Source organism: Notolepis coatsorum, assembly GCF_963971535.1.
Source record: "Notolepis coatsorum genome assembly, chromosome: 10".
NCBI lineage: Eukaryota > Metazoa > Chordata > Actinopteri > Aulopiformes > Paralepididae > Notolepis > Notolepis coatsorum.
The window spans coordinates 14,970,503-14,998,002 of NC_140174.1; the positions used below are offsets into that span (position 1 = coordinate 14,970,503).

At 43.8% G+C, this 27,500-nt stretch overlaps 1 protein-coding gene across 1 annotated transcript in view; it reads right to left on the reverse strand.

Moving 5' to 3' along the window:
* Positions 1-27,500, reverse strand: part of erbb2 (erb-b2 receptor tyrosine kinase 2) — a gene marked incomplete at its 3' end in the record, with an annotated part of 112,743 nt that overhangs the window by 20,012 nt on the left and 65,231 nt on the right. The window contains exons 9-16 of the mRNA XM_084322918.1: positions 26,961-27,089; positions 25,791-25,917; positions 23,640-23,713; positions 22,190-22,280; positions 17,642-17,844; positions 672-801; positions 163-253; positions 99-103 (exon numbers count right to left, since the gene is read on the reverse strand). Of these exons, the coding sequence (XP_084179044.1) occupies positions 99-103; positions 163-253; positions 672-801; positions 17,642-17,844; positions 22,190-22,280; positions 23,640-23,713; positions 25,791-25,917; positions 26,961-27,089 (850 nt within the window). The remainder of the gene's footprint in view (positions 1-98; positions 104-162; positions 254-671; positions 802-17,641; positions 17,845-22,189; positions 22,281-23,639; positions 23,714-25,790; positions 25,918-26,960; positions 27,090-27,500) is intronic.

Genomic DNA, 27,500 nt, shown 5'->3' on the forward strand with positions numbered 1-27,500 from the left:
ATCCAGTTTAATCACCTGTAGATTGTATATCACTATTGCACTTTACTGTTACATTTGCACTCTGGTTGGATGCCAAACTTCTTTTTGTTGTACTGTACTTGTGCTGTTATGATGACAAACTCAAACTCATGAACCCTCGCTGTGCACATGTGTGTGTCTTACCGGGCCGTAGCACGAGGCAGAGCCATTGATTGGACGACACTCTGAGTGACAGGCACCACAGATGGAGCCATCGGTGTACTCGCGCACAGACCTGAGGACACAGGCAGTGATGTCATGATGACTTCTTGTACACAGTCGCAGATTATGCCAAGAAATCTACTCTTGTTAGGTTGGGGGACCCTACAGTTTAACAGGTTACAGGCCTCAACGCTATACGTATATGAACTGACCTGAAAACACTGTTTGCTTTGTCCTTGAGCTGCAGGTCGAGGACAAAGTGAACTCTGAAAGCTTCTGGATGATTTACTGTGTGGTTTAGTATTTGGAGGTTGTCTGTGGTTTTTGCAATGATCACACAGCGATACACAGATTTACATATACACTGTTGTGCCTGATTTATTGATCGATTTATGATTCACTAAACTACTTTATCATTTAGAGCACTTGTCCTAACACCTAGTTTTGCATTGATGATTTCACATTCCACACACACACACACACACACTTACCCCTGATAGACGTCACACTCCTCTACACACTCAGTGCCCCGCTGGAAGGCCTTGCAGGAGACACACTGGCCTGGCCCCGGGCCCCAGCAGCCCCCCTCACACAGAGGGTGACACACACGGCCCTCATCCTCTGAAAACACACACAGGGACAAGTTACACAGTCTGTTCTTCTCACTTCAATCATTTCTATTGCAGAACATGGTATTTTCTCAAGCAGACGGATGTAAAAAAAAATATCTGTGTTGCATGTACCTGACAAACTGAACTGTTTGTATTACAGTCATATTCCAACTTAACTGAATGCACATGTGTGTGTGTGTGGACTACTGTACTATTACATGTATTGAAATGAACAATGCAACTTCCTTATACAAAAAAAATCAATGTTTTTTTTATTATGAATAATTAAATATCGATACTTGGTGTCCCTGTATCGATACAGTATGGCCACGTCACACACACAGAGACAAGTCACACACACAGGAACAAGTCACACACACAGGGACAAGTCACACACACAGGGACAAGTCACACACACAGAGACAAGTCACACACAGAGGGACAAGTCACACACACAGGGACAAGTCACTGTGGTATAATGTTCTCATGTAAATATATTCCCCTCCCCTATATCCCCTTACCTGTGCCCCCCCCCCCCCCTATCTGTGGAATAAGACATCCCCCTCCCCTCTCCCCAAACCTGTACCCCCCCCCCCCCCATCTGACCTATCAAATGGGACCACACCCCCCCCTTGTTACCTATATAGGTATCCTCCCGAGATCTATCGAGGTCTTCTTACCTGGGTCATTTCAGCTGATCACCTGGGGGAAGCCCTCAGCCATTCTCTCTATGTATTCTATCTGTTTGGTTAATAAACCTTGTTATTATCCAAACCTCGGTTGACTGAGAACATTCTTCATCAGGATATCTACAAATATCCCACAATTGGCGTCACGAACGGACTTTTTGCGTCCTCCCGGCGTGCTGTATCATTCAACTATACAGAGAAAAGTGAGTATAATAGGATGGTCGACCAAAAATGTATGGAAAGGAATTGAAACCTTCCCGCTTTTCTCTGTGCCAGGTGAATATTACAGAATGTTGTCCAATATTGAGATCATGGCTGAGTAGAATAATGTGCATTAATATATCTGATCTGTATTGAGAATCGTTACCAGGGCGCACGTGCACCTGGGTCCTTATCAGGAGGTTCTGAAAGGATGGGTTATATGTGCTAGTCCCAAAAAGTTTAGGCACAAAGGTTGAAGTGCTATTCCTGGTCGAGTCGGAGCCGACCAAAAGCTAAGGCACACAATACAGGTTGTTGGATTGCTACCCCAAGTCTAATTCAGACTAAAAAATAGGCAACAAGGCAAGAAACGTGGGCTTATTAGATGTGATATCCTTGAAAACGCTACTCTGTTAAAAACGTTCTGTGATTCCTTTGCAAAGAGGCGGGAAGTAGGACCGAGAAGCTGATGGAATCATAATTAGAAATTACCAGAGTAGCGTCATAATATTCATTGTTTCAACCTCAAACTAAGCTCACAATCTCTTCCATTTCCTGAAAACGATGTATTTTGGATTAAATTAACCAATTGATCAATACAGATAGCGGGAAGATGATCACGCGATGTCCTAGTTAGTACATGATTACGCGATGTCCCGGGAGTACGTAAATGTACATTAAACGGGACATCAGTCGCGGAAAGTACATTAAACAGGACGTTAGTCGCGGGTTAAGAGGCCGAGAGTATGATTAAAAGGTATATATAATCTAATATATCGCTGGTAAATTTCGAAGTCAGGTTCGGTCGTTATGATTTTAATAACGATGTGTAGTTATATATCAAGGGTATGAATGCCTTGTCGCAACAGATGTTGGCCGACTAAACGTACAGCGATCCAATACAATCAGATATACACACACGTTAACTTATATGTATTATTGTTTGTTTGTCTGTTTAAGTCTCGTTTGTATGTGCACAAGTATTATAGGACCCGTCGCGTTGCTTTATTGAGTCAAGAACCGGCTGCGGATAGCGCGACGAGCATTGAGAGACGAGTTACCGTTATACAAAGAATAACATTGAAGTGCAGTTCACGGGAACAAACTAGGATAGTAATTTCCGGATTCCGCAGAACACCGGCCCACGGGAACAACCATTTGGGGAAGTATAGTTTTATCGTTTCAGTTTGTTTACGTTTCACATATGCACAGGCGCGTTCATTCGGTAACAAAACGCTGGTATAGGAATTCCAGGCTATTGAGAGCTCGTGGAAAAATACTGTATGAATTGCAAAGCGTTATTTCCGAGGCGAATGAGAACACACGAACGTCGCATGGAGCAATGACGTGACGCTATGCGCGCCGTGAAGTTATTATTTTATATTAAACTATCCATAAGCGAACGTAAAGTGTAATGTACCCAAGGCCAAGGGTGCGTGTTTTATTTGTATATGTATGTGCGCGCTGCCATTGGAAAATGTTGAGTTGCAGTGGCGAGATGCAGGTTGCACCATCCCAGACCACCGGAGAAACGAACCGAACATTGCAGCTTTCCCCGGTGAGTATGAAAATCATAAATATAGATGCTTTGATTGATTGATTGAAAACTTTATTAACAGATTGCAGAATGGGTACAATACAGTACAGCTCAATACACACAATTGTTAAGGGGATGCAGACCAGAGAAAGACTCTTGTCTTGTTTACATCAGGGTCCCCCATTTTCTATTTATCAGGACATATTATGACATACATGACATACAGATAGTCAGTACTGCTACATCTGTACATTTATGACATACCAGATTTGCAAATTCAGTACTGTTTGTGGTACACAACTATCATCTCAGTTACAGTAAATTACAACTATCTCAGATCACTTGAGTGTTTATGTTGCTTTAATTTACACATTATAAGTCACATAAAGCTAATTACAATGTCTGTTTCAGAATTATAATACATCTATGGGCGTACCGGTCATACTGACCATGGGAGCTAAACAAACACTTCCGGTTCCCAGTATATGACAGTACAGGAATTGTAGTCCACATAAACAGCGTTAGATTAGACTTTATAAGCTTTTAATGTTAAAAAACTTGGGCACAAACAACATAGATCATGTTTAAAAGTAAGATGTTTAGGTTATATTCACTTGAGTTAATGTGTTTATCTAAAGAACCAATGAAAGATAACTAGCCCTTTCCATTGTAAGACATTTTTAAACATGATTCAAAATGTGTGGGTCCACATTCATATGATGCTTGTGTACATATGCGATATGATTGATAAATGATAACACTATCATTACATCCAAGAACGGGATGGATGAGATCTAGCTAATGTTTGTTGAGCACACAGACAGTCAAAGAGGATTCACCCAGGTCTTAGAAAAGAGTGGAAAATTAACATGTGTTTGTATTTACAGATCTGGCTCTGAGGCGAGATGCAAAACAGTGAATGACTACACCCAAATTGTATCACAAAAGACAGAAAATCCAACAATTTGCATGTCAACCGAGAGACAGTGCAGAGCTGAGAGACAATCGATTGACCATTTGGAACAACATCCAAATACCCACATGTAAATTCTTCAGAGTGGGCACTTGGGAGACAAAGCAATGCAAATGCCTGCACTCGTGACCACCGACTTGGTGGACTCACCTGGCGGTGGATGGCAACAGAGAACCACTTAATTAACATGAATTAGTTACAGATGATGAATTTGCAGTTATGAAAATCTACCTAACTCCCATACTAACAATAACTAACCAGTCGTTTTCATCATCTCTTTGCAAGAGGCACATGAATTAGAGAAGTGCCCGAGATGAAAGATTAATGATGAAAACAACTACTTACAATCCCCTCCTTCTATTCTCTGTTTATAACCAATAACATGCATGACTATTCCTTAGACTATTCTTTTAACAACTAATACTTTCCATGACTGCAAAATTATCAACCACCAAAATTGCAGCACAATTATCTAAATGTACAAGATATCAACAACATTGATCATTTAGCTGACACTTTTATCCAAAGCGACTCACAGGTTCTGTACGACAGGACATCAGGCAAGGCACACCTCTATCAGCTGAGTAACAATGGTCATCAAAGTGTTGAGTGCTACAGTGTAGATTAGTTTATTAGGACAAATGCATGACAGTAAGGTTAGTTAGGGTTAGATGATAAGAAATGATTGTTTTTCATGCAAAATTAACTGGCTACCTAGATTTTATGTTTTTTCCCCATGCTATGCTATGATGAGCCACACTGAGATGTGAAGAACAACCGAGAAGTCATGGCGAGGTAAGTATCTTGAAGAAGCACACCATCGTACGCGGCCTGAGGTAAGATCAACTTCAATTTAAGACCATCAGAATATGAAGACAAGGAGCTATTTTATCTGATTCAAAACTTTGGCCATTCATTTACAAATTTTATTTAAAGCCTAATGCTGTAAGATCTAGTTAGATACAAAATCTGATAAAATTGTAGTGAATGTGACCTTCTTGACGTAAGGAATCACTGCTAATGCAATTGGCTTGCATTTCCTATTGTCAATTAAGTGATTTTATTTATAATGAATTGAATTAATCCCAAAATGATTTTCCACTTTAGCAGAAAGGCGTTGAATCATTTATGTGAGGAGTTTTCTAAGGCAGTGTTTATCACCCTCAGATCACGAATTGGTGAGAGGACAGGACGAATGAGACGACGCGTGACTTGAACCAAGGAGCTGCGGACACAACCAGAGGCGACGACAACAACCGTGGGAGAACCATCCAACCCAGCCCACAGACATCCCCAAGAAAGTGGAGCAGGGGACCACGAAGGAGACTGACCAAGGAGACACTGACGAAGAGGAGATCAACCTTTTGACGGCCTCCAACCCGGCACTGCAGACCACGACAGACCGAGATCAAGACGGAGTCTAACGTGGCTCTGTCGGACCACGGCGGGGAGCTGATCGTGGAGTCGGACAGCGGGATGGTGATCCACGAGACCCACGGCCTGGAGTGCAGCGAGTGCGGCGAGATCTTTGGCAGCATCGCCGACCTCCACCAGCACTTTGAGATCCACAAGGACATCAACCCGTACATCTGTGTCCACTGTGGCGAGAGCTTCGCCGTGGAGGCCAGCCTCAAGCAGCACATGAAAATCCACACGAAAGAAAAGGCGTACGCCCCCACCGGGGTCGAGATGGTCGGCAAGGGCGTCATCGACGCCTTCAACCTCAAGTCTCACCAGATGCCGGAGAAGCCCCATCAGTGCTCCGAGTGTAGCAAGAGCTTCGCGGCGGCCATCTCTCTCAGAGAACACATGAAGATGCACTCGGATGACAAGCCGTACAAGTGCACCCAGTGTAGGAAGAGCTTTGTACGCAGGAGGCATCTGAAGAAGCACCAGGAGCTCCACACGCGCGAGAAGCCATACACCTGTGGCCAGTGCGGTAAAGGCTTCACCACATCCTCCAACCTGAAGCAGCACCAGAAGACCCACGCCGCGGGGGCCGGGAACAAGCCCCGTCGTAAAGGCTTCGCCACCGCGTCCAGCCCCAAGCAACACCAGAAGACCCACGCCGTGGGGGTAGTAGGGGACAAGCCCCATCGATGCACAGTGTGCGAAGTGCTTTGCAACCGCGGCTAACTTGAAGGAGCACCAGAGGGGGGTCCACTCGGGAGAGAAGCCGTACAAATGCAACATGTGCCGGAAGAGTTTCGTTCGCAAGCGCCACCTGAAGAAGCAAACCCATCACCTGCAAACGGGAACTGAAGTCCCTGACCATCAAGGTGGATTCCCATGACAAGATTGTCATCCGTGTGAGAAAGAGCGTCCTACTGACTAGCCACTACACCGGCGGGCCCTCGCCCTCCATCAAGTGGTACCGCAATGACGAGGAGAGGACAGCGAAACCAGCACAACACATTCAAAAACGCCCTGACCACCATGTCTCTGGGCCTAATGGGGGCCAAGCGTGAGCACAGTGGCAGACATGTGGTGGTGATGGAGAGCAGCGCAGACAAGTGACCCTTGACAGGGAATGGACGACGACCAGTGAATATTCCCGACTGCATCGTCAAGAAGAGACACATAGCAAATGAGACTGTCTTACTGCCACACGACAGGCTCACAGAAACATCAACTGAATGTACGATACGTTCAACACACAGCAGGTCACACAGAAGGACACATCCCCGACCGAGAACAGATGATCAACACTTCACAGCAACTGTCAGATTCACAAACAAGAACTGTAATTTTATAATGACAATGAGAAATGATCACAGAGTCACATTGCAAAATGGTATTGTTAAACAGGGCAGAACCAGTTGGATTGTTCCAAGACACCAAGTTTGTTTTGACCACAGAACAATGCATAACGATTATCATAATCACCTTTTATATTAACCACTAGGTTAACGGTTTTCAATTTTATTTTGACACATTAGCCACTAAGGTAATGTCTATTGTATGTATTTATTTAATTTTTATGTGTTACTGTTTGGCCCTGCCACACGACCGACAGAGAACACCTTGTCAACAACGACGCAACATCATTCAGATTAATACCTTCACAAGCAGGAAACTTTTCACACAATTGTATGTATCTGCAAAACGATGAACTAGGGATGTGATGAAAAGAAATCAATGAGAAAACATTAACAATGGTTAGTAATAATGAGCTAAAATGTATTGCTGAAGGAAGAAGTGACCACATGATCACATTACATCACATTAGAATTACTTAGGTTACAAAATTGTATTGTCAGACAAGAAAGAATCAGTTGTTTTATTCTCTCATAGAAGAGGACATGCAACGTTGTTTTGCACCTGTATGGTGAACCATTGATAGTATATGCACTAGAATTACATACAGAAGCGATGCATAAGACGTTTTATCTCCTCATTTATAGAGAAGAAATGGAGAAAATTGCCTGATTCTAAGTAAAGACCAACAAAGCTGAGGCAATCACAGATGAAAGTGACACTCAAACTCAGATTAAATACAACTGGATCCTAAGTAATTTCATCAAGAATCATCACAAAATGTGCAAAAATATATATATATATATTTGTGAACAGTTTCCCATAATCAATCATGTTAGTTTTATTAACCACCAGGTTAACGGTTGTTAAAATGTTTTTGTACACATTAGCCTTATGTGTAAATCCGATTCCTAATAATTATGAACACAATTTTGTTTTTTCACCCTGTGCACTCTGACCACACAGACAGTGCATGTATTTAATGGGTTTATTACGATGCCTGTATGCACAACGATCACATTAGCTCCCCAGAGTCACGACATGAACGACTGAAGGTATGCCAAGATATTTGCACAGCGATAGCTTCTAATGATTATGTTAATTGTTGTTTGATATCAGAGATGAGGACCACTCATTGATATAGGTATTTTAAGCGATTAATAAAAGAAAAGGGTGATATCTATTCCCACATCTCTGATATCAAAATAACACAGACCGCAGTCCAGTCGATCATGTCATGAATCATGTATGTAAATAATTCTATATAGGTCTCATGTATGTAAATAATTCTATTTTAAACTGTTATGCTAACCAACAGATCACATTGGCCAAAATTTTCATTATTTTAATTGTTTTCTATTTTATTCATTATCTAATAACCGATGGATTACATCGGTCCCATTCTTGTACCATACCTATTCACTTTTACCTGTTCCAAACAACCCTGGTATATTATACATTAATCTCACCCACATTATAAGAAAGAAAAGTGAGTATTGTGGTATAATGTTCTCATGTAAATATATTCCCCTCCCCTATATCCCCTTACCTGTGCCCCCCCCCCCCTATCTGTGGAATAAGACATCCCCCTCCCCTCTCCCCAAACCTGTACCCCCCCCCCATCTGACCTATCAAATGGGACCACACCCCCCCCTTGTTACCTATATAGGTATCCTCCCGAGATCTATCGAGGTCTTCTTACCTGGGTCATTTCAGCTGATCACCTGGGGGAAGCCCTCAGCCATTCTCTCTATGTATTCTATCTGTTTGGTTAATAAACCTTGTTATTATCCAAACCTCGGTTGACTGAGAACATTCTTCATCAGGATATCTACAAATATCCCACATCACACACACAGGAACAAGTCACACACACAGGAACAAGTCAGACACACAGAGACAAGTCACACACAGAGACAAGTCACACACAGAGAGACAAGTCACACACACAGGAACAAGTCACACACACAGAGACAAGTCACACACAGAGACAAGTCACACACACAGAGACAAGTCACACACAGAGAGACAAGTCACACACACAGACAAGTCACACACACAGAGACAAGTCACACACAGAGACAAGTCACACACACAGGGACAAGTCACACACAGAGACAAGTCACACACACAGAGACAAGTCACACACAGAGACAAGTCACACACACAGGGACAAGTCACACACAGAGACAAGTCACACACAGAGACAAGTCACACACACAGGAACAAGTCACACACAGAGACAAGTCACACACAGAGACAAGTCACACACACAGGAACAAGTCACACACACAGAGACAAGTCACACACAGAGACAAGTCACACACACAGAGACAAGTCACACACACACAGAGACAAGTCACACACAGAGACAAGTCACACACACAGGAACAAGTCACACACACACAGAGACAAGTCACACACAGAGACAAGTCACACACACAGGGACAAGTCACACACACAGAGACAAGTCACACACACAGAGACAAGTCACACACACAGAGACAAGTCACACACACAGGGACAAGTCACACACACAGAGACAAGTCACACACACAGAGACAAGTCACACACAGGGACAAGTCACACACACAGAGACAAGTCACACACAGAGACAAGTCACACACACAGGGACAAGTCACACACACAGAGACAAGTCACACACAGAGACAAGTCACACACACAGGGACAAGTCACACACACAGAGACAAGTCACACACAGAGACAAGTCACACACAGAGACAAGTCACACACAGAGACAAGTCACACACAGAGACAAGTCACACACAGAGACAAGTCACACACACAGAGACAAGTCACACACAGGGACAAGTCACACACACAGAGACAAGTCACACACAGAGACAAGTCACACACACAGAGACAAGTCACACACACAGAGACAAGTCACACACACAGGGAGACAAGTCACACACACAGAGACAAGTCACACACACAGGGAGACAAGTCACACACAGGGACAAGTCACACACACAGGAACAAGTCACACACACAGAGACAAGTCACACACACAGAGACAAGTCACACACACAGAGACAAGTCACACACACAGAGACAAGTCACACACACAGAGACAAGTCACACACAGAGACAAGTCACACACACAGAGACAAGTCACACACACAGAGACAAGTCACACACACAGAGACAAGTCACACACAGAGACAAGTCACACACACAGAGACAAGTCACACACACAGGAACAAGTCACACACAGAGACAAGTCACACACACAGAGACAAGTCACACACAGGAACAAGTCACACACAGGGACAAGTCACACACACAGAGACAAGTCACACACACAGGAACAAGTCACACACAGAGACAAGTCACACACACAGAGACAAGTCACACACAGGAACAAGTCACACACAGAGACAAGTCACACACAGGAACAAGTCACACACAGAGACAAGTCACACACACAGGAACAAGTCACACACAGGAACAAGTCACACACAGAGACAAGTCACACACAGAGAGACAAGTCACACACACAGACAAGTCACACACACAGAGACAAGTCACACACACACAGACAAGTCACACACACAGAGACAAGTCACACACAGAGAGACAAGTCACACACACAGACAAGTCACACACACAGAGACAAGTCACACACACAGAGACAAGTCACACACACAGAGACAAGTCACACACAGAGACAAGTCACACACACAGAGACAAGTCACACACAGAGTGAATGAATGAATGAATGAAAACTTTATTTAACAGATTGCAGAATGGGTACAATACAGTACGGCTCAATACATACAATTGTTAAGGGGATGCAGACCTGAGAAAGACGTTTGTCTTGTTTCCATCAGGGTCCCCCATTTTCAATTCATATAGACATTTATGACATACACAACATACATGACATTTATGGCATAGGGACATATAGGTATTTAGTACTGATACATTTGTGACATAGGCGGTATTCAAATATACAGTACTGTTACCCCTAGATCCTGACAGAGTATATACATATGATGGGGAGGGGACTGTACATTAGGAGGGGGTGGGTGGGTGGGAGGGAAATATACATACGGCGGGGAGGGAATATATACATGCGGTGGGGAGGAGACTGTCTATTAGGAGGTGGTGGGGGTTTTGGGCATTTACGGTGGCCAGTTTCGAATTGCAGCCTCCCGTAGGTGCTCTTTAAGGGCGGTTTTGAATGTGGGCAGGGATTCACATTCCTTTACAGCTTTGGGTAGGGCGTTCCACATTGTTGTGGCATAATTGCGAAACGTGTTTAGTCCCTTGTTTGAGCCGAATCTGGGTTTAACATGATTTGTTGAGCTTCCTCTGGTGTAGTGGTTGTGGTATTCACTGACCTTTGAGAAGTATTTTGACATGTACATGGGCACCCCGGTCGTATAGTGTATCTTGTAGACCAGGCCCATTGCAAGTTGCTGTACTCTGTCGTCTACTCTAAGCCATCCTAGGTTGGCAAAGTGGGCAGGGGTGAGGTGGGTTCTGGGGTTCAGGTCAAGTAGTAGTCTGACCAGTTTGTTTTGTGATGTTTGTAATTTTGTTTTAAGCGCCTTTGAGGTGCTTTGGTACCATGAGGTGCACGCATAGTCATAGTACCCTTGAATGAGTGCTCCTGCCAGAGTCTTCAGGGTATTCTTGTTTACCAGAGAGGAGATCCGGTACAAGAATCTAGTTCGTTGGTTGACTTTTTTTATTACATTGGATGCCATTTTGTCACAGGAAAGATTTGCCTCTAGGATGGAACCCAGGTAGGTAATTTCGTCTTTCCTTGTGACAATATTGTCGCCCACTGTAACTGAGAATCCGTCGGTCTTGCTGAGTTTGTTATTTGAACCGAAGAGAATGGACTCTGTTTTGCCCATGTGTAATGATAGTTTGTTATCAGCGAGCCATATGCAGATTTTGCCTAGTTCCGTGCTGAGGGTTTTTTCAACCTGCAATTTGTTCTTGTCAGAGACCAGCAGGGCTGAGTCGTCCGCAAACAGGAACAAGTTGCAGTCACAGGCTGACGACATGTCATTTGCATAAATTAGGAAGAGTAGCGGTCCTAGTATGCTTCCTTGTGGAACACCACAGCTCACTGTGAGGGGGGGGGATAGAGTACCGTTTACCTCTACCATCTGTTCTCTCCCCTCCAGGTAGGATTGCATCCAGCTCACTGATAGGCTATCAAAACCAATTGCTTTTAGCTTGTCCATTAGAATGGAGTGATTGACAGTGTCGAAGGCCTTTTGTAGGTCCAGCATGACCATGCCGCAGTATTTGCCAGCGTCCACCTCTTGTTTGATGTGGTCGTTCAAATAGAGGAGGCATGTGTCAGTGGAGTGGGACGTTCTGAAGCCAGATTGGAATTCGTAGATTAGGTTTTTTTCCGCCAGGTACTTTTCGACCTGTTCGTAGACTATTTTCTCCATGACTTTCGAGATGGAGGTAAGAATAGAAACAGGGCGGTAGTTGCCTGGGTCTAATTTGCTGCCCTTTTTGTGTAGAGGGGTCACTCTCGCAATTTTGAAGTCCTTGGGGACGTGCCCCTGTCTTATAGAGAGGTTTATTATGTGTGTGATGACTGGGGTGATGGCGGCTGCTGCGTCTCTGAGGAATTTGGAGGGGATGTTGTCATGGCCAGTGGCCTTGTTAGGTTGGAGGGCGCTCAATTTTTTGAGTACCTCATCGGTTGTTACCATTTCAAGTTTGAAGTCGTCTTTGTGGACCCCTAGGTTTTTGTAGTATGCTACTATGTGTTCTACCCCATAATGCCCTGAGTGGGAGGGTAGTTTGTTTACCAGTGTTGTGGCTATGTTTGTGAAGAAGATGTTTAAGTAATTGGCTACATCCAGCTTGTCTGTGATGAGCGTGTTGTCCGTCTTTATGTTTATGTTTGAGAATCTGGTTTTAAGTTTTTTACTGCAGCCTAGTTGATTATTGAGTAATTTCCAAAGTTCGCGGGGTTTGTTTTTGTTTTCCTCAGTTTTGTCGTTGATGAAATTTTTTTTTGCGGTTCTGATCATGGTGTTTACGTCATTTCTTAGTCTGTTTCTTTGGATTTTTAGTTCAACCACGTGGGCTTGGAGTTCACTGTTTGAGCTTTTGGAAAGCTTTGTCTGACTTTTATGAAGTTCAGAGCATTTTTTGTCTCTGGTTTTCATAGCGGCCAGTATTTCAGTGTGCATCCATGCCTCAGCGCGATTTTTAACCCTGGTGGTTCTTATCGGTGCCATGTTGTTGAGTATTGCTGTGAATTTGGTTTTGAATCCAAGCCATGCTTCTTCAACCTGTGTACCACTGAGCTCATCTGACCAGTCCAAGCTCCCCAGTTCTAGGTTAAAGGCCTCTCTAGAGTAAGTTTTGAGGTCTCTAGATGTGACTGTTTTGTGACAGCCGGCCTTCTGTTTTAGCTTTTTGCGGGTACAGAAAATCATATAATGATCACTTAACCCGCATGCTATCACCCCTTTACTGGAGATCATGGACTTGTCAGAGGTCAAAATGAGGTCAATGGTGGTTTGTGTCGAATCGCATACCCTTGTGGGTTGTGTGATTAGCTGGCTGAAACCGTGCAGGTCAGAAAATCTACTGAAGGCCTTGAAGACGGGTGCTGATTTACGCAGCATATCCGTGTTCCAGTCCCCAATAAGAATTTTTTCTACCCCCTCCACCCCAGCTAAACACCCATCGAGTGTGTCATAAAAGCCACTCTGTTCTGGTGGTCTATAGATTGTGCCTACTAGTACTGGTTTCGCCCTGTCTAATAAGATTTCAATCCAAACAGTTTCAATTTCATCATGGTTAAGGTCAGTACGGTTGATGACGGGAGACAAGTCACACACACAGAGACAAGTCACACACACAGAGACAAGTCACACACAGAGACAAGTCACACACACAGAGACAAGTCACACACACAGGGACAAGTCACACACAGAGACAAGTCACACACAGAGACAAGTCACACACACAGAGACAAGTCACACACAGAGACAAGTCACACACAGAGACAAGTCACACACACAGAGACAAGTCACACACACAGAGACAAGTCACACACACAGAGACAAGTCACACACACAGAGACAAGTCACACACACAGAGACAAGTCACACACACAGAGGGACAAGTCACACACAGAGACAAGTCACACACACAGAGACAAGTCACACACAGAGACAAGTCACACACACAGAGACAAGTCACACACAGAGACAAGTCACACACACAGAGACAAGTCACACACAGAGACAAGTCACACACACAGGGAGACAAGTCACACACACAGAGACAAGTCCCCACATCACTATCACACATCACTATCATACATGGCATCTTATTGACTCATTTCCAGTATTTCTACTGTGGCCCTTGGTCTAGACTGGCACAACAAAACCAGCAACAACACATTCACTTTCATTCTGACCAGTCAGCTGAGCGCGTGACCCTTGTTCTCCATATGATAAGGATTGTTATTAGCTGATAACGTGTGATAGTGGGAATTTCTCCAGAACTCTCTTGGCCTTGACTGAGGTGCACCCCCCCCCCCCCCCCCCCATCACCACTCAACTACAACATCAGACCAAAACAAAGCATGTAAACAAGGTGCAGTAGCAAACAGGGCACTGTTTGACGGCGTTATAGAGACTACTTTTAGGCTGTGATCAGATTGGACAAATTTTTCTTGCGCTCAAAGGCGTGGCGGTGTACATAGAGAATGGAGAGTGCACAGGGTGCAGCGAGCGATACCACTGATTACCGTTGCTACCTCAGCTAACGTTACATAAGTTACATACATTACCGTTGCTACCTCAGCTAACGTTACATAAGTTACATACATTACCACTGATTACCGTTGCTACCTCAGCTAACGTTACATAAGTTACATACATTACCGTTGCTACCTCAGCTAATGTTACATAAGTTAGATACATTACCACTGATTACTGTTGCTACCTCAGCTAACGTTACATAAGTTACATACATTACCGTTGCTACCTCAGCTAACGTTACATAAGTTACATACATTACCGTTGCTACCTCAGCTAACGTTACATAAGTTACATACATTACCGTTGCTACCTCAGCTAACGTTACATAAGTTACATACATTACCGTTGCTACGTCAGCTAACGTTACATAAGTTACATACATTACCGTTGCTACCTCAGCTAACGTTACATAAGTTACATACATTACCGTTGCTACCTCAGCTAATGTTACATAAGTTAGATACATTACCACTGATTACTGTTGCTACCTCAGCTAACGTTACATAAGTTACATACATTACCGTTGCTACCTCAGCTAACGTTACATAAGTTACATACATTACCGTTGCTACCTCAGCTAACGTTACATAAGTTACATACATTACTACTGATTACTGTTGCTACCTCAGCTAACATTACATAAGTTACATACATTACTACTGATTACTGTTGCTACCTCAGCTAACGTTACATAAGTTACATACATTACTACTGATTACTGTTGCTGCCTCAGCTAACGTTACATAAGTTAGATACAGTACTACCGATTACTGGGGCGACAGTGGCTCGGGAGGTAGAGCAGTCGTCTGGCAACCCGGAGGTTCCCAGTTCGATTCCCGCTCCTCCCGGGCAGCGTGTCGATGTGTCCTTGAGCAAGACACTTAACCCCTAATTGCTCCCGATGAGCAGGTTGGCACCTTGCATGGTTGCCTCCGCCGTCGGTGTGTGAATGTGTGAGTGAATGTGTGAGTGAATGGGTAAAATGTGAGTAACAAATTGTAAAGCGCTTTGGATAAAAGCCATTTACCATTACTGTTGCTACCTCAGCTTTTGTTTAGGTCTCTCTCTTGTTTAGGTCTCTCTCTTGTGTGAGTATCACTAGGTCTCTCTCTTGTGAGAGTATCACTAGGTCTCTCTCTTGTGTGAGTATCACTAGGTCTCTCTCTTGTGTGAGTATCACTAGGTCTCTCTCTTGTGTGAGTATCACTAGGTCTCTCTCTTGTGTGAGTATCACTAGGTCTCTCTCTTGTGAGAGTATCACTAGGTCTCTCTCTTGTGTGAGTATCACTGGGTCTCTCTCTTGTGTGAGTATCACTAGGTCTATCTCTTGTGTGAGTATCACTAGGTCTATCTCTTGTGTGAGTATCACTAGGTCTCTCTCTTGTGAGTGTATCACTAGGTCTCTCTCTTGTGTGAGTATCACTAGGTCTCTCTCTTGTGAGTGTATCACTAGGTCTCTCTCTTGTGTGAGTATCACTAGGTCTCTCTCTTGTGAGTGTATCACTAGGTCTCTCTCTCTTGTGAGAGTATCACTAGGTCTCTCTCTTGTGTGAGTATCACTAGGTCTCTCTCTTGTGAGAGTATCACTAGGTCTCTCTCTTGTGTGAGTATCACTAGGTCTCTCTCTTGTGTGAGTATCACTAGGTCTCTCTCTCTTGTGTGAGTATCACTAGGTCTCTCTCTCTTGTGTGAGTATCACTAGGTCTCTCTCTCTTGTGTGAGTATCACTAGGTCTCTCTCTCTTGTGTGAGTATCACTAGGTCTCTCTCTTGTGTGAGTATCACTAGGTCTCTCTCTTGTGTGAGTATCACTAGGTCTCTCTCTTGTGTGAGTATCACTAGGTCTCTCTCTTGTGAGTGTATCACTAGGTCTCTCTCTTGTGTGAGTATCACTAGGTCTCTCTCTTGTGAGTGTATCACTAGGTCTCTCTCTTGTGTGAGTATCACTAGGTCTCTCTCTTGTGAGAGTATCACTAGGTCTCTCTCTTGTGTGAGTATCACTAGGTATCTCTCTTGTTTAGGTATCTCTCTTGTTTAAGTCTCTCTCTTGTGTGAGTATCACTAGGTCTCTCTCTTGTGAGTGTATCACTAGGTCTCTCTCTTGTGAGTATCACTAGGTCTCTCTCTTGTGTGAGTATCACTAGGTCTCTCTCTTGTGTGAGTATCACTAGGTCTCTCTCTTGTGTGAGTATCACTAGGTCTCTCTCTTGTGAGAGTATCACTAGGTCTCTCTCGTGTGAGTGTATCACTAGGTCTCTCTCTTGTGAGTATCACTAGGTCTCTCTCTTGTGTGAGTATCACTAGGTCTCTCTCTTGTGAGAGTATCACTAGGTCTCTCTCTTGTGAGTGTATCACTAGGTCTCTCTCTTGTGAGTATCACTAGGTCTCTCTCTTGTGTGAGTATCACTAGGTCTCTCTCTTGTGTGAGTATCACTAGGTCTCTCTCTTGTGTGAGTATCACTAGGTATCTCTCTTGTTTAGGTATCTCTCTTGTTTAGGTCTCTCTCTTGTGTGAGTATCACTAGGTCTCTCTCTTGTGTGAGTATCACTAGGTCTCTCTCTTGTGTGAGTATCACTAGGTCTCTCTCTTGTGAGAGTATCACTAGGTCTCTCTCTTGTGTGAGTATCACTAGGTCTCTCTCTTGTGTGAGTATCACTAGGTCTCTCTCTTGTGTGAGTATCACTAGGTCTCTCTCTTGTGTGAGTATCACTAGGTCTCTCTCTTGTGTGAGTATCACTAGGTCTCTCTCTTGTGAGAGTATCACTAGGTCTCTCTCTTGTGTGAGTATCACTAGGTCTCTCTCTTGTGTGAGTATCACTAGGTCTCTCTCTTGTGTGAGTATCACTAGGTCTCTCTCTCTTGTGAGAGTATCACTAGGTCTCTCTCTTGTGTGAGTGAGCTCCACCTACCGCAGAGCTGGGGGTCCTGGTTGTGGGTGACGATGCGCTGGGGGCCCTGGCTGGGGTACAGGAGGCCGCTCCAGGGCAGGGAGGAGGTGTAACACAGCTGGGAGTTGTTGTGCAGCAGGACCAGACCTCCACTGACACTACGGAGAGAACGCAGCCCCAGGGAGCGGAGGTGGAGGTTCTGCACCCCCAGAGAAAACACACCCCTGAGAGGAGGAGAGGAGAGGAGAGGAGAGGAGAGGAGAGGAGAGGAGAGGAGAGGAGAGGAGAGGAGACAAGAGGAAAGAGGAGCGAAAAGAAGAGGAGATGAGAGGGAGAGAGGAGAGGAGAGGAGAGAAGAGAAAAGAAGAGAAGAGATGAGATGAGGAGACGAGAAGAGAGGTGAGAGGAGACAAAAGGAGATGAGAGGAAAGGAGAGGAGACGATAGGAATTAGTTTGGAATATTGTTTGAGACTGTTGAATATTGGAATATTGGTAAAAATCTCAGAACTCATATATTCCCGTCGAATTATTACATTTCTGAACTCAATATAACTCATGACTTATATACTGTATACTTTACTTATTTAGATTCTAGTGTTTATTGTTAAGGATATTTATTGTAATGTATAATATAACTGATGGGGCAAACAGACCCTCATCTGCACCTTTGATTACACTGCCTACTTGCTCATATGAGTTACCGGTAACTATATTGTTTACACTGCCTATTCTTACTTTTCTACTGTACTATAATTTGTATTGCCTGTATTTATGTCTTTCTACCATTACCCTGCCCGTACCTGTACTTCCCCTCCCCTCCCCCATTCTGCTATGATGCCTGAATTTCCCCCAAGGGGATCAATAAAGGAATATCTTATCTTACTTCATCAACAGAAGAAGTGAAAACGTGCTGTGCAGACAGAACTAGCTAAACAAGGTGAACAGTGAAACTGACAGGTAGAAGACGTCGTCGACAACAACACCAGAATGAGATCTCTCTCTCTTATTAACTGCCAAAACAAGCCCATAAAACCGGGGGCCATAAAGTGCTGGAACATTCTCAAGAGAAAAACACTCCGCATACCCCTGTTGACTAATCACCTGGTTTCACAGAGCGACGCGAGCTAGCTTCCCATAAGACTCCTACTGTTACCCTGGCTAATGTGTGCTAGCTTCAAGGCAGCGGCGCTAGCTAATGATTAGCCTGTACATCAGCCTGAGGGGGGATGAGCTGCCTCAGTGGAGCCAGGAGGACTGAGGGGGGATGAGGTGGAGACCAGGAGGACTGAAGGGGGATGAGACCAGGAGGACTGAGGGGGGATGAGGTGGAGACCAGGAGGACTGAGGGGGGATGAGGTGGAGCCAGGAGGACTGAGGGGGGATGAGACCAGGAGGACTGAGGGGGGATGAGACCAGGAGGACTGAGGGGGGATGAGGTGGAGCCAGGAGGACTGAGGGGGGATGAGACCAGGAGGACTGAGGGGGGATGAGACCAGGAGGACTGAGGGGGGATGAGGTGGAGCCAGGAGGACTGACGCATGAAACCCACCAGGTGCGGGACGCGGGTGTGAGGCGGGCGGGCGATCAGCGCTTCACTTTCGCTCCCATGTTAACAGGCGTCGCTGTTCACAGCGTGCGGGCGGAAGCGAATTTAATCACTTTGGTTGGATTCAGAGGCGTGCGCCACGCGCATTTTCACATAAATACACTCAATATCTGCATTATTACCACACATATAGATGTTGTTCAACCAGCTAATGTGTCTGTATCTTTCCCAATACAAATAAACCATTACTATACTTTTTCAGGAGTACAGTCAGACTGATTTCATCATTCTAAAATGTATTCTAACGTTCTAATTAATTATATAATAACTGGTTATACATGCAAAATGGACAATAGAACACTGGAACTGGAAATCTTTAAAGAATATTCAAACAGGGACTGACTTCGCATATAGACTAGGCATTTACAGCTGGTCCAATGTAAATGTGCCTTCCTCCGTGCGCTTTCGCCCGCTCTGAAGTCGGACTCGGTGTGGATGGCCACACGCGCTGTTCTCGCACGAAACCCGCGAGTGCTTGCGCCCGCGCCTGGTGGGTTTTGTGCGTGAGGGCGGATGAGGTGGAGACCAGGAGGAACTGAAGCAGTGGCTGAGTCACATTAATATCAGTCGGTTGGACACGTCAATAGAAACCGTGACAATAGAAACAATAAAAACGTGACAATATAAACTGACAATAGAAACCGTGACAATAGAAGCTGTGTCAATAAGGGCGGTCAGGTGGCGTAGCGGATATTGCGTTCGTCACCAACCCCGGAGACGCTGGATTCGCCTGTTCGAATCCAGCTCACAGCTCCGGGGTTGTCACCAGCTTGGCTGGCCGTTCACACTAATACAATTGGCAGTATTAGAGGGTGGGAGAAGCTGGCGGGGTGGGTCCAGGTCGTTGTAAACAGCGACTCCTACAGTTCGGTCGGGGCGCCTGCTAAGCGCGGATAGGATCTAAGGGCGGTAGTATGATCCTTCCACACGTTACACCCTCTCAGTGAGAGTCCGCGCTGCCAGGTGAAAAGAAGCGGTTGATTGGCTAGACGTGTGTCGGAGGAAGCACGTGATAGCCTCCACTCTCCCAGATCGACTGTGGGTGGTAAGTGCGCAGCGACCAGGAAGGGGATTGGGAATTGGCATAACGACTAACATTGGGATGGGAGAAAATCGGAGGAAAAAGGGAGGGGCAAAAGATATAAAAAATTAAAATAAAAAAATCTGTGTCAATAGAAACCGTGACAATAGAAACAGTGACAATAGAAGCTGTGTCAATATAAACCGTGACAATAGAAACAATAGAAACCGTGACAATATAAACCATGACAATAGAAACAGTGACAATATAAACCATGGCTGGTTTAGGGTTAGACTGTGTTGCTGACAATAAACGACTTCTCGTCGTGGCTTAACACTTTGGCTGCCTAAGGTTAAATTCATGATATACCATAGATTGCCAGCGCTATTTGTCTATGGAGAAAGTCCCCTTCTTTGCAGGGCTATAACTTTTTAAATTCTATTGCTACATTGCCATTATTAGGGCCCATTCAAAGTCCTATATGTATTGTTCATTGTGTAGCAACATTAAACTTTTTCATTCACATATTCATAGTAAAGTATGGTCTAATGTATAAGTATGTTTTCATCTCTTTCTGCAGCTTTCTCCAGAACGTGATATATAGCCCCAAATGCATTATATTGATGATGAAATACAGTTTGATGGCAATCAGCGCGATATAAAAAATTCCAACTAGACGTACTTCTAGAAGTTACTACACGTCATCTGATGTTGACCGGATGGGCGAGGGGGCGTTTATAATTCCGTGGGCAGCGTTATACCAATCATCTAATGTGGGTCAAATGTTGATAATAGCAGTTAGTATCGAAGACGGTAACGTTACACGCTGAAACTCACCCCAGTCTCCGCGCGCCGTTGGGCGATCATCGTAGAGTAGAAATCTTATCATTATGGGATATATTTTTACCCGGTCCATCTCCAGCTTGTATAATGGTATATACGTCCAAATCATGTTGTTTATCGAGTTATTGCCAATCGATCACTGTGTAGCATGACGAGCCAGAGTCCCATGACCTATAGCGAGCGCCCGGAAGTACTACGGACGTCTAGCAGAACCTCTATGGAACATCCTGTTTGGCGATTGCGCCGATCGGCCACCAGATGGCGCTCCTGAACCGCCAGAGAGCTCAGTGGGTCCTGCTGGTGGATCTCAGGCCAGCGGAGGGGACATATGAATCCGATCGCAGATTTTTGAAATATTGATATAAGGACGACGTAACGCGTCCTCCGGCAACTTTAGCATGGCCAGCAAAGACGTCTAAAGACGTTTCATGGCAGTCAAAGTGTTAATGGCTGCAACACTAAAACATTCTCAGGCCATTGTTTTAGTTTATTTTTTCTCAATATTTGAATTGTAAAGAAAATCCTCTCCCTGAATTGATTGAATTGGAAATTGGAAATTGGAAGAAAGAAAGAAAGAAAGAAAGAAAGAAAGAAAGAAAGAAAGAAAGAAAGAAAGAAAGAAAGAAAGAAAGAAAGAAAGAAAGAAAGAAAGAAAGAAAGAAAGAAAGAAAGAAAGACAGACAGACAGACAGACAGACAGACAGACAGACAGACAGACAGACAGACAGACAGACAGACAGACAGACAGACAGACAGACAGACAGACAGCTTGCATGCCTGCCGTCGGTGTGTGAATGTGTGAGTGAATGTGTGAGTGAATGAATGTGTGAGTGAATGTGTGTGTGAATGTGTGTGTGAATGTGTGAGTGAATGTGTGAGTGAATGTGTGAGTGAATGAATGTGTGAGTGTGTGAGTGAATGAATGTGTGAGTGAATGAATGTCTGAGTGAATGAATGTGTGAGTGAATGTGTGAGTGAATGTGTGAGTGAATGGGTAAAATGTGAGGAACACATTGTAAATGAACCGTCCAGTAGGAAGAGAGACAGACGTAAAGAGAGACAGGTGCGGGCAGGGAGACAGGTCGAGGACAGTCTTACTTGTAGAGCATCCTTCCTCGGATCACTTTGAGGTTCTCAAACACACTGAGGTTGGTCCACTCTTCTGGCCACGCCTCAATGTACAGGTAACCTGCGGGCGACAAGCACCTGGTCAGTTCACCTGGATTCACACCTGGGTTCGATTCCCGCTCCTCCCGGGCAGCGTGTCAAAGTGGCCTTGAGCAAGACAGTTAAACCCCAATTGCTCCCGATGGTTGCCTCAAAACATTTAATATATTTAATATTATTTCATCTCCTGACAGCCGTGCTGCCACCCAAACATTTTGTTCAAATAAAATGTAAGACTTAATGCCTTTTAAGGCAGGGGTCTCAAACTCACGGTTATTATATTGACCAAATTGACCTAATTGTTTACACTGCCTGTGTTGTTTTTACTACCTGTACCACCCCCCCCCCTTCCCCCATGCTGCTATGATGCCTGAATTTCCCCAAGGGGATCAATAAAGGAATATCTTATCTTATCTTATCTTATTTGCGGCCCGCCCCACCCCTCCGCCTGGCCCGCAACGTGATATTATGTAATCCGGCCCGCAAAATTATGTTCGACCTATACGGCGCCGATATTGCCTGTGCCGTAAAAAAGCCATGTGTTGTGTATTTAGCTGCAGCATTTATTATTCACCCATAGATGTCACTGTAGAGGTGCACAGTACGTTGTACTGCACATTGAATAAACCAGAGGTAGAAAGTCCGCAGGTAGTTTTCATCAGAGATTGAAGAGAGCGGCAAATTAAGAGAGCGGCTAATTTGATTTGCCTGTTATCTATCTATCGTTTGGACTTGAAATTGAACAACGACAATGTCTCTTTCCAAGGCAAAAAGGAAAGTAGATGAGGAACACTAGTTTCAAGAGAGATGGACATTGCAGTATTTTTTCGTGGAGTTCAATGGAAATGCTACATTCCTGATATGCAATCTCAAGTGTCATTACTCGACTAAACATGGAGAACAGTATGAGAAGTATGACGAAGCTACAGAAATCGCTAACGTCCCAGCAAAGTCTTTTTAGAAAAGCCACGAAGGATGCTGATGCTGCAGGTGAAGCAAGTTATGCGGTGGATGAACCCCTTACCCCGAACCCCGGTGTCGGGCCAGGATTTATTTCACATCATAAATAGATCAATACAGTCCGTATTAATGTTGCATTTATTTTTCAAATGTATGAGTAAAGACCCTAACCCTATCAAAACAGCAGTCTTGCAGTCTCAAAGGTGTACATGTTCAGCACTACGTCTGTTTACCAATGATTTGAATCGCCAAAGCAGGAAAACCGTTCAAGGATTGCATGTTGAAAGTCACTGACATTTTTTATGTCCAGAAAAATTTAAGACTTTGTTCCAAAATATCTCCCTATCACGGAACACACAGTGGCAGAGCGGATTAAACAAGTACATTTTATTTTCCCGGTATGAATCCACGTGTGCAGTACCTGTGATTTCCTCCAGGTTCTTGAAGGCGCTGAGCTGACTCAGGGTCAGTTCTGACGTGTTGGCCACAGGGTCTCTGGAGAGAGGAGGTGACATTACAATAGTTGGCACACGGCAGAGATTATTCCATCTCGTTACGTGAGTCTTTCAGCTTGGTGCTGCGCACAAATTAATGACGTTTATTTTTCGGTCTTGTTTACAGATAAATCAAAAAGAAAAAGAAAAGAAAAGAAAAAAAAATCTAAAATTCAAGGTAAGCACACACACAAAATCCAAAATCAATGACCGAAAAAAAAGGAATAGGCTGAAACACATGCTTATTTTTATAACTAAATATATGTTTAATATAAAAAGATTTTTTTTTAAATATGCTCCAAGATAATAAAAAAAAATTAAATTAAAAAAATATGTTTGATGTTTACTCAAAACTGTACTCCTGAATTATTTGATCATTTAAGGCTTTTTTAAATCTCCCCCTGAGAAGTACACAACTTCAACCCATCACTAAGGCTATTCCATAATTTAACTCCCAAAATGTAAACACATCTAGCTTTTACATTAGTTCTTACTTATTTTATACATGTTTTAAGAATACATACCCCTCTTAAATTATACTTTCCTTCTCTTGGTTTAAAGAGACATTGAATACAAACTGGTAGGCTTTTACTCTTAGCCTACTCTTAGTACCAAATGACTGGTCTTCAAGGTGTCTTCAAGTGGCCAATCACAGAAGACACCTGGCACCGTGTTTACTGGAAGCCAAACTAATTATTAAAGATTTAGGACAAACCATTTCTTTCTGAAATATGAATTGATTGAAAACTTTATTAACAGATTGCATCTGTATTAATCCAGGTGGATCTCTTGCTACCAAACGGAGTGTCCTGGCAGGTTAGAGAGATCGTCCCGTAACCCAAGGGATCACAGGTTTGATCTCTGTGACTGGTAATGTGTCCACTGGATGAGACACTGAACCCCTGGCTGGTGCAGGGACTGCCCTTGCACCCTCCTGTATGGTATCTGATTTTTATTCTGGCTATTTTTATGCACTTCCTGTCAAATTCATGCGTCAGTTCTATGCTAATTGTATACCTATTTCTAACCATCTCTTATGCACTGTGCTGCTTAGTTCAGTTGCTATCGCATGCACTTATCTGCGTTTCACTATGCATATGAGTGCATGCCTATCAACTGTTCGCCTGTTTTACTGCAACACTACTATCACCGACATCTAAGAAGGGAGATCCCCCCTTGAATGGCCCTTCTAAGGTTTCTCTCCTCCACATTGCCTATGGTGCATTTTTTCCTATTGCTAGGTTTTATTGAGTTTTTCCTTACCTTCGCGTGGGGTATGTCTGGGAGTGTTGCATTTTATTTTGCATTTATTTAAAAAAATTTGGACTTTATGGTGTTCTTGTTTTGTTCTTGACTTATTGTGATGTTTCTTCTTGACTTGTTTAAAGAAGACGTGTCCGGCCCATGGGGGCATTAACGTGTGTTGTCGGGCCTTACAAATACATTTGATTTGATTTGATTTAGACTCATTACATCAACACTGATATCTGTACTGTAGATGACAGCTATTTTATTGCACTCCATTATTGCACTATTTTACTCCGTCCATTCTATTTTACTCTTTTATTACTGTCTATTTATGTGCATCAGTGATAATCAAACCGTAAACAAACATCTGTATATCTGTATGTTGTGTATGTCATAAATGTCATGATGAATTGAAAATGGGGGACCCTGATGTAAACAAGACGAAAGTCTTTCTCTGGTCTGCATCCCCTTAACAATTGTGTGTATTGAGCTGTACTGTATTGTACCCATTCTGCAATCTGTTAATAAAGTTTTCAATCAATCAATCAATCCTAATATGAAAAACGATGTGATTTAATGCTCTGTGCCTTATTTTGACTTTGTCTATTTTGCTGCCGTCTATTTTATGCTCGTTTTATACTTATATGTTATGTCTGCACTTCATTCATTGCTCTTGATCTGCCAATTCTGACAGTCTTTTTTACTGAAGCACTTTGAGCTGCAATTCTTGTATGAAAGGTAGTGTACAAATAATAGTATTATTATCAGTAGTATTATTCTGAAACTCATATCAAATCATTGTGTGGCTCATCAGAGCAGCGTCTTCTCACCCGATGAAGCTCTGCGGGAGGAAGGCCAGGCTGCCGAAGACCTTCTTACACGTGTTGAACTGCTCCACGTTGGAGGCCGTCACCATGGTGACCCGCTGGAGACTGTCCATGCCCAGGCCGTAGCACACTGCAGGTCAGAGGGCAGAGGGTCAAGGTCGTTGAACACCACGAGGAACACTCTTAGCCCTCTACACAACTTAAGCCTTTTATTTATAGTTTACAGCTGGACCAACATATACTGTTGTACTTTTACAAAAAATATAATATCCCCATGAACCCTTCCATGGCTCATACAAGTACCTCGTTCCACCCCTTCACTAACTACTCTGGTAAGGCGGCAGCGCAGAGACAACGTTCGCCTAACGGCTGGCTAGGGATGATAACTGGCTACTCACTTTGCAGCCCAGACGGACAGACGCTAGCTAGCGAGATATCGGGATCACAGAGGAATGGGTGCCAGTTAAAAGCCAAGAGAGACCAGGTAAGAGAGACCAGCTGAAGAGAACTGCAGGAACCCCTGCCCGACGCAAGGCAGCCAAGAAGGTTAACGCTAGCTATCTAGAAGCTTACCGCTAGCTAACTCGAAGTTTACCGCTAGCTAACAAGAAGCTTACCGCTAGCTAACTAGAAGCTTACCTCTAGCTAACTAGAAGCTTACCTCTAGCTAACTAGAAGCTTACCTCTAGCTAACTAAAAGCTTACCGCTAACTAGAAACTTACCACTAGCTAACTAGAAGCTTACCACTAGCTAACTAGAAGCTTACCACTAGCTAACTAGAAGCGTACGGCTAGCTAACTAGAAGCGTACCGCTAGCTAACTAGAAGCTTACCGCTAGCTAACTAGAAGCTTACCGCTAGCTAACTTGCTAGCATGCTCACCATTCTGTCACGCGATAGTGCCTCACATGGGCCGTAGGGCAGAGCGCAATTATTACATTTAAAAAGTGGATCCAATCATCATAGTCTGAAATTACGTTTTCACCTCATCATCGTGGATTTCCAGACAAAGATCATAGAACCTTATCCAGACTCTATGAAAACCTTTCCGGTCAAAATAATCTCAGGTTGCAGCTTTATCCCATCCCATCAAGCATTTTATATAAAAGTATTCTGTACTTTTGTATGACAACTAATAAAGAAGCTTGAACTTGAAACTTGAACATGACCCACCTTTAGGACAGTCCCCCTCACACTTTTCACATTTCTGCGTCTCGTGTCCATCAGGCTCTATGATGACGTCTTCTCGGTTAGCTTTGGGACACACCATGGTACAGGCCACCTCCATAGCCAGGTAGTTATCTATGGACACAACGAGCATGTTAGATAGTTATCTATGAACACAACGAGCATGTTAGATAGTTATCTATGAACACAACTAGCATGTTAGACTGGGTCTATATCAGCAACAACAGGTAGTTATCTATGGACACAACTAGCATTTTCCATACCTAGAACTGATCTTAACTCTTTAAATGCCATGCCTGGTTTTCCATTTTACCGCTTGAATGCCACCATCCGCGCCAATGTTAACGTTAATATCGCCTAATCTATGTTTTAAATTATGGCTATGTGTCTAATCTGCCCATCGCATTATCAAAGACTATGTTCCAGACAGTGCTGTGAAGGCAGATTGTTTTTTTATCGCGTCGTTGCCGTTTCAGAGCAGTTAGAAAAGCCCCCGTTTTGATATAAAAAACAACTCATTCTGGA